The sequence below is a fragment of the Leptodactylus fuscus genome, chromosome 4 (genome assembly GCF_031893055.1).
Source record: "Leptodactylus fuscus isolate aLepFus1 chromosome 4, aLepFus1.hap2, whole genome shotgun sequence".
Taxonomy (NCBI): Eukaryota; Metazoa; Chordata; class Amphibia; order Anura; family Leptodactylidae; genus Leptodactylus; species Leptodactylus fuscus.
Genome location: NC_134268.1, coordinates 57,279,362 through 57,287,206, shown reverse-complemented (window position 1 = coordinate 57,287,206; position 7,845 = coordinate 57,279,362). Strand labels below are relative to the sequence as shown.

General features: G+C 40.9%; 1 protein-coding gene across 2 annotated transcripts in view; it reads right to left on the bottom strand.

Moving 5' to 3' along the window:
• Positions 1-5,653: 5,653 nt before the first annotated feature.
• The window catches only part of TMEM68 (transmembrane protein 68), a 35,193-nt gene continuing 33,001 nt past the window's right edge, over positions 5,654-7,845 (bottom strand). For both annotated transcript variants that reach the window (XM_075270556.1, XM_075270557.1), the window contains one exon: positions 5,654-6,952. In XM_075270556.1, the coding sequence (XP_075126657.1) occupies positions 6,848-6,952 (105 nt within the window). In that variant the 3' untranslated portion in view covers positions 5,654-6,847. The remainder of the gene's footprint in view (positions 6,953-7,845) is intronic.

Sequence of the window (7,845 nt, the reverse complement as noted above, 5' to 3'; positions counted from 1 at the left end):
GATGATCTTCTTAGTTATTATCGTGTCAAAAGAGCAAATGACTTGCTGTGAAGAAGACAGGCTTGTTTTGCATGAAACAGGGCGACCCACCCAATATTTTCAGGGTCAGAATGCTCGGAGACATTCATAACTATTGGGCAGTCAAATCATGGCAAAAATAGGACAGCAAGCAGAGATCTTGAAAACTAGGGAATTGGTATACAATGCTTAGAGAAAAAATTATAACTATATATATATATATATATATATATATATATATATATATATATATATATGGCTATATCAACATATGAAGGCGTAAATGTCTGATAGATATGGGTCTATCTATGGTGGTTCATGTCCCCGTTTTGCAGCCACAGTAAAGGAAGAGCTGGCTGCGCATGTTCATTTTATGGGAGATTCCAAAATAGTTGTGCAAGTATCATCTATCAAGTATTTCTGATGTATACTTTAAAGGGGTTATGTTATGAAGAATATCTGTCCTCTATAGATAACTGATCAGTGGGGTTGTGACCACTAAGACCCTCGCCAATGCTGAGAACGGGAGTCTCTGACCCCTGTTGAGAATTCAGCCGAACTGCAACCACCGGCTAAGTTTTGGTGTTCCCCTTCAAGTACACACAAGTATTAATATTAATAAAGTGATTATTGTTACACTTGAATACCCCTAGAAGTGAAGGCAAAGAACAATAATATAACTTGAACTTTGAACATTCAAGTGAATAAGCATACGTATTGCTTCGCCACTGTGTGACATCACAGCATATGATGAGCGGAATTATAATGATGTCACATGCAGGCATCATGATGTCCCAGTTTTCCACATAACCTTCTATCATCGGGGGCGTTCCTCCCCACTCACACTTTACATTGCGATAGGCGCTGCTGTGGAGAAGGACGTAACTGACAGACTGTCAGGAATGCCGTTCTGACCGTAAAGAGCTACGGTACCGGCACCGATAGCGCTTTACCCGGGGCACAGGTCGGGAAAGCCAACAGTGCGTTGAATTCAGCGCACTGTTGGCTTTCCAGCAGTATATAGAACTGCCTGTACCCAAACCCATGAAAGGTCCTCTTTAAAGGGGCTCTATCAGCAAAATCATGCTGATAGAGCCCCACATATGCGTGCATAGCCTTTAAAAAGGCTATTCAGGCAGCGGTAAAGTTATATTAAACTACCCCCCCCCGTTTTAAAATAATAACATAAAAAAGAATATTCTCTACTTACCGAACGTGCACGCTGGGCGGGCATTCAGGGTGTGTCTTCATCTTCATCCCCGCCTCTTCTTCCTCCGAGACTGTTATCTTTGCAAAAGGAGGATCTACTAAATATTAATGTCACTTTTCTGTTGAGGTCCCCATACTTTAGCACCGGTCAAATTTTGGTTTAAAGCATATTACTAGAGATGAGCGAACACTAAAGTGTCCGAGGTTCGAAATCCGATTTGAACAGCCGCACACTGTTCGACTGTTCAAACGGATTTCGAACCCCATTATAGTCTATGGGAGGAAATGCTCATTTCAGGGGTACGCAACATTCGATAAAATCATACTTACCAAGTCCACGAGTGACGGTCGGGCTGGATTCTGCTTGAAGTCTTCTCCCGGCGCAGGGTCCCCGCGTCCTCTTCTGGGTGGAATTCACTCTGCCTAGGCATCCGGCCTAGGCAAAGCCGACTGCGCATGCGCGCGCGGCTCTGCCCAGGCCCGACGCCTGAGCAAAGCTGACTGCGCATGCGCAGTTGGCTCTGCCTAGGCCGGATGCCTAGTCAGAGTGAATTCCACCCGGAAGAAGATGCGGGGACGCAGCGCGGAGAAGACTTCGGAAAGGTAAGAGAAGAACCAGCGTTGATTGGCAGAATGTATAGCATTCTGCCAATCAGCGCTGGTTCTGCATCGAACATTAAACTTCGAACAGCTAGTAGTGTTCGATCGAGTACGAGTATTTCGAATACCGTAGTATTCGATTGAACACCTACTCGATTGAACACTACTCGCTCATCTCTACATATTACACATTTTCTGTTAGTACAATAAACCTAATTTCAATCCTGAAATATTACTGTGTCCATCAGTTATTACATATATCAAACTGACATGGCTGCTGCAAACACCAAAATATTTAGAGCTAAAAATGGTTAAGATTAATAGGGGGGCCCAAACTTTTTCATAGGACTGTAACTGTACTCTCGGTGCCAAACCTCAATAATGATATGTATCCCTGGTGCCAGTTCTACCCTTTGGTACTGAGTTCCTGCAATGAGCTGCAGAGATTTGGCGTATACTGCACTCACCTGTGATCGAATCTGGTGAAGCAATTTGAACCCTGGTCACACAGGCCAGTTTAGTAGCTTAAGACAGAGATTTCTTTGCACAGGTCTGAATGACTTTGTTGAGACTGGTAAGAAGTTACTAATCCCAACAAATAGACCTGATCTTAGTTGCAGAACAAAGTGAAGAATTTCACTTTTGCCTTAAAGAAATACTCCCTGATCTCCCAGTACCTTCTATTTTATCTTAAAGCACAGACAAGTCATCCAGTCATTTCACCTGTACATTCAATACAAGCACAAATACAGAAAATATTTCTTACATAGTGAAGTTGATGATTGTTGCAAGTGATTTACTGAAATAAATTCTCTAAGGATTTCCAATTTCTAGCATGTAGTTATTTTAATATATTCATTTTATACTTTTATATGTGAAATTCAATATTCGGAGCCTTGGGACGCTAACAGCCAAATCACATCCAAATCATCTTCATATTTCATTTCTAAGCATATGTGGATTGCAAATAAGCTCTCTGTCCCCACCTTGTGGCCACATTAAACATTGCAAAAAAAAAAAAAAATGGGTGTGGTTGTGGTAATCATTGTGGTCATACAATAGGATGGCCTGGACAATGATATCCCTTTGGTCTGTGCAGGCTCAGTCAAAAGCGTTCTTTCCAGCTATGGAACATGCGGCTAGAAGATAGTGGCCCTTCCAGTGTTGTATAGTTAACTACGCAAATTGGACATTCCTCTGGTCAGAATTTGGATTATTATTAATATGTTTTGTATGTAAGTGCTTTTCACACCACATGACTAGGTTTCAGGCCACCTCTACTATCTAGTAGCAGTGGCCAAGCTGGTAAAGTCACCTATCCCCTTGAAGAGAAAAAAAAAAAAAGACTCTTCAATCCCACTCCCCCATTACACATTTTTGGGAGCTGTTCTGTTCTAAATCTAATGTTATTATTTAAAACTATGTGCAACAGATACATATAATATTTAAGAGTCCTCACTTTTACATATGCCATATTTTATTTTTCTTTTCTTCTTTGATTCTTGGGCCAGGGAATTTTTCCCTAAGAATAGGATAATTTGTGGGGGGAGGGAGAGTTGTCCTTTTCATCATTAACACTGCAAAAATGTATTGGATCAAGCCGTACCGAGGTCTGAGAGCAGATTCAGAATCCAGTGGGTGAAGAAATCTTAAAGGATGGTATTATGAGGTGAGGACAGTTAAAGGGATATTCCTATCTGCATGATCATGTTTAATCCGGTTCCTAAAGCTAACTGAAGCGTTTTACCCAACACATTGCTTTTTGGTCAAATGATGCTGACTATGGCTCCTACGTGCTTACAGTGCTGCCTAGTTTTCAGGCCACCTCTACTATCTAGTAGCAGTGGCCAAGCTGGTAAAGTCAGTCCCTGTCGCCAGTCACCTCTATTTGCTTCTCTTAACTGTGAGATGACTGATGAAGATTCTGTCAGCTCTGCAAAGTACACTTAGCTGCTGAGCCCTGATGAAGGCTAGAATAATGCTTGATAAGTGTCTTTTATCTGTATAGGTAAATCTAGATCAAGCCCTCCACCAATTTGTCACTGAGACCAGGAAGCGGAAAGGAAAGGAGGAGAGAAGGGCAGGGAGAACCCCTTTAGGTCCAACATGGCTTACAGTTGCACATGTCAGGGATTTATATTTGGTGCACACAGTACATTGGTAGACATACTTATGCATGTACCAAATGTAAAGTTCAAACACAGTGAGAACAGAGCTTAAGCAAGAATAGTTTTGAGTAATGTGGCTTTTAGGGATTCAAAATAATGTTAGGTTGGGTCAGATTGGCCATTGCACTACCTACACACATATTAAGCCCTACAATATGCTTTTCAGCTCATCACACTAGAATCTATAGGATAACTTGAATGTCTGGCCAAGGTCCCATGACTGAAAATATCAACCACAAAATGATTGTATTACCCTGGGTTCTAAACTAAAAACTAGACTTAAGTGGCCTAGAAACTGGACATGGGCACGAGAATAGGACGCTGTTTAGCATCTCGCATAGCACAGTGAAAAGAACTATCAGAAATATAGGACAATTTCTGAGACTGAATCCTGACACTACTCATAAATGCAGTAAAAACCAGAAATTGTGTATTACACGTTGCAGAAATATTCACACATTTACATATAGTACAATTCCCAACCCCCTGAATGTAAGACATGGCTAGAACAATAAAACATACATCCAATGCCCAAAAAATATTCATCAGAATGACCAGTCTTACTATATATAAATGTACAAAAGTAGTAAGATTTATTGGTTTATTTTTCAGTGCTGTTCAATTTATAGATAGATATTCAGATAAAAATAGAATACGGAATAATAGGAATATCAGTAATAATAAAGTTGTAACAGCGATAAAATAAAAGACAGATACAAGTTAGATTTGTAACAATACAAGATACTCCAACAGTACAACTGCCATAAGACGCTAATAACACATGTAAATCAATGCATGGCACGTTCCAGAGACGCTTCATTTTCCATATGATTTTCTAGTCTGTTTTCATGTTAAGACAAGTGTTGTGCTTTATCAGGCATGGACAGAAAAATCCAAAGCTTTGGAAAATATACAACTCCCTGTATCTTTAGAAATAACACATGGATGTTTGGTATAGGCAGTGTTTTAGCAAGATTGGTTTCTTAGAGGGGGTCTCCAGGGCTACAATATCAATGGCCTATATTTAGAATCAGATCGGTTGGCGTCAGACTCTTAAAGGAGCTATAGCACTTGAAGAAGCTCTGCATTTATCAGGCACAAGTCTGTGCTTTTAGTAATAGTTGTATCTGGTATTACCTAGAAGTCACTTACAAGCCATAAAGCACCGTACTCCCTCCACTCAGCTGACGGCCAGGGGTGCCAAGTCTCAGACCCCAATAACCTGTTACTGGATAGGCCATTCATTTTGCAGTCGCAAGAACACCTTTAATAAGGATAACGATAAGTAAGGAAAGCTGGTTATTCTGGATTTTGACAGGTGGTCACATTAATGTGACTGGACTGTGTAGTACTGCTCCCTGAATGGTGCAATAGTTCCCCTGGTTTAGTTAGATAAGGCCTCTTTCTACAGAAAGCTTTCCCACTTAAAGGGAGTCTGTCAGCAAGGCAGCTTCTACACTTTCCAAAGATGTCTTTCTTATTCTGCATTGCAGCTCCATTTCAATGAAAATCAGTGTTTTATTCTTATGCAGATTAGCTGAAAAGAGCCGTATGCAGGTGTCCTGCCTTGTACTCACAGCAGTATGTGAGTATAGCTCCGTACAGCGAACGCATCCCTAAAGCTCACAGCGTCATAAATCACTATGATGCATTGAGTTTAGTTCAAGCAAGACGTGGCCGGTTCAGGAAATCCTACTAACATACCCCATTTCGTGGCCTGAATATAGTCATGTAAAGGGCCCTAATAGAAAGATGGCCAAGTAAAGGCAATCTTCTGATGACATAAATGGAATCCATTGTCCCCACAGCAGTCATGTTCAACATCACTATTGTGCTATGTATTCATCTGCTTCCACAGCTGGATGAAGCACATAACTGTGCTATATATTTGGTTACAAGAGGTAGTTTCATGTCTCCATTACCTTCAAATGCACTCTAAAAAGGGTCACTTGGTAACTTTTGTGCATCACATGGATCACATGGCATCTTAATTTTTTTTTTTTATCAGTCTTGTTACAGTGAGATAAATTGCCAGTCTGGTAGCCACAGGGCCTTGTAGGTTGCTGTACCGCTGAATAACAGGAATGAAGATGATTTGCCCTGTTACTGAGTGTGTCCAGCAAGCTGCCAATGCCACTGGATAGAAAATACTGGGTACAACTGCACAAGTGTGGCAATGAAATCCCTGTCTGACAACAGCCCAGTAATAGATAACTATATAATTTATATGGATAGGCCATAAATCCCACATCATTGGGGGCTCACAGGCAGCCCACGGATCGATCAGGTGTATGGAGCCACTTAGCTCCCATCTATTATATAGTAGCCTGATGCCATCAATGCAGATCACCTCCTATTGAAGTCAGTATACTGTATAGGACACATAGGTGCTGTAAGTGACTTCGTACAGCTGATTGGTCCATGGGTCGGCTGTTGGCTCACCAATGATCAGGGATTTATGGCCTATCCTTAGGATATTCTATAAAAATCTTAACCCCGGAAACCTCTTTAAGCTTGCGTCACACTGCCGTATTGGCCTGGGAATCATGGTCAGGGTATTGTCTGCCTTTACCAACCCGTCCCCAGCTCCACTGAACGAAACAGACATGCTGAGTTCAGTTGAGCCCTGATCAGGCCACTAAACGTGGCAGGTACACAGACTGCAATTCCAGGCCCAAACACAGCCATGTGAAGCCAGCCTAAGAAATATCCATATTGCACAATAAAGAATTTTTTTTATCAGTGTTCATTTAACACATCAATAAAATGATTTATCAAACTAAATCCTATAGTATTTACACAATTGTACAACAAATAAGAACCCGGAGTAGAATCCTGCACATATCTGCACTTTAATCTTCTTTAGCTCTCCGGTGAAATCTCTCCAAAAGGGCTCGGAAAATATTTCCAGGAATTTTCTGATGTTTGTCTATCAACGACTGAAGGGCACATTTTGTCTATAAAAACAAAATTTAAAAAATCATATAGTGAGACACTTTGTTGAGACGACGGCTAAGAATCTGATGAATAACATTGTGGCGAATCTGTAAAACCATCAAAGATATATAATCCTCAAGATATACAGACAACAGTATCAACCAATAGTAGAGCAGGTTTTATTTTTCTACAAAAAGCTGTGCTGTGGTTGGTTGCTACGGGCAACAAAAATAATCCTTCCTTAAAGGGGACGTTAACACGTTTGTTACAAAGCAACGTAGAAAAAAAGCAGGGCACTCGCCAGCCAGTGAATAAAACTTGACAAAACTTTAATTCATTCCGTTAAAAAAAAAAAACACATTGTGTCACTCACATACGGGATTAGATATAGATGAAACAAGGTATGACAGAAGCGACGATCGTTTCGTGCATGTTGCACTTCATCAGGCTCCCTCCAACTAGGCGTTTCCGCCCGCTATTTAACAGGATACGCAATTTTGCCACTCCTACAAAAATCTTGTTAATATGACACATCAAAGTATACATAACATTAAAAATCTATTAAAAACAACTATAAGCAAGTCAAACCAAAAACTTATTACATCATATCACCTTAACTTTATTATTTTATAAACTTTCTTGTGACTTTTATTCTCGGAGAATACATCTATCCTCTAATAGGCTCGAAATCGCTTAAGCCCCGCCCCACATCGGCGGACCTGAAGGAAGACTACTTCTCCCAATTCCTGTCTATGTAGAGAAGGCAACCGCCCACTACCTATAGACACACCTATCATCTTCCTCTAGCCAATCCTGGATAGAGCTACTTAGTTTCATCTCAGATAGCGGCATAGGCCCCGCCTATTATCAGCGGACCTGAAGGAAAACTGCTTGTCGCAGACGCCAGCCAATC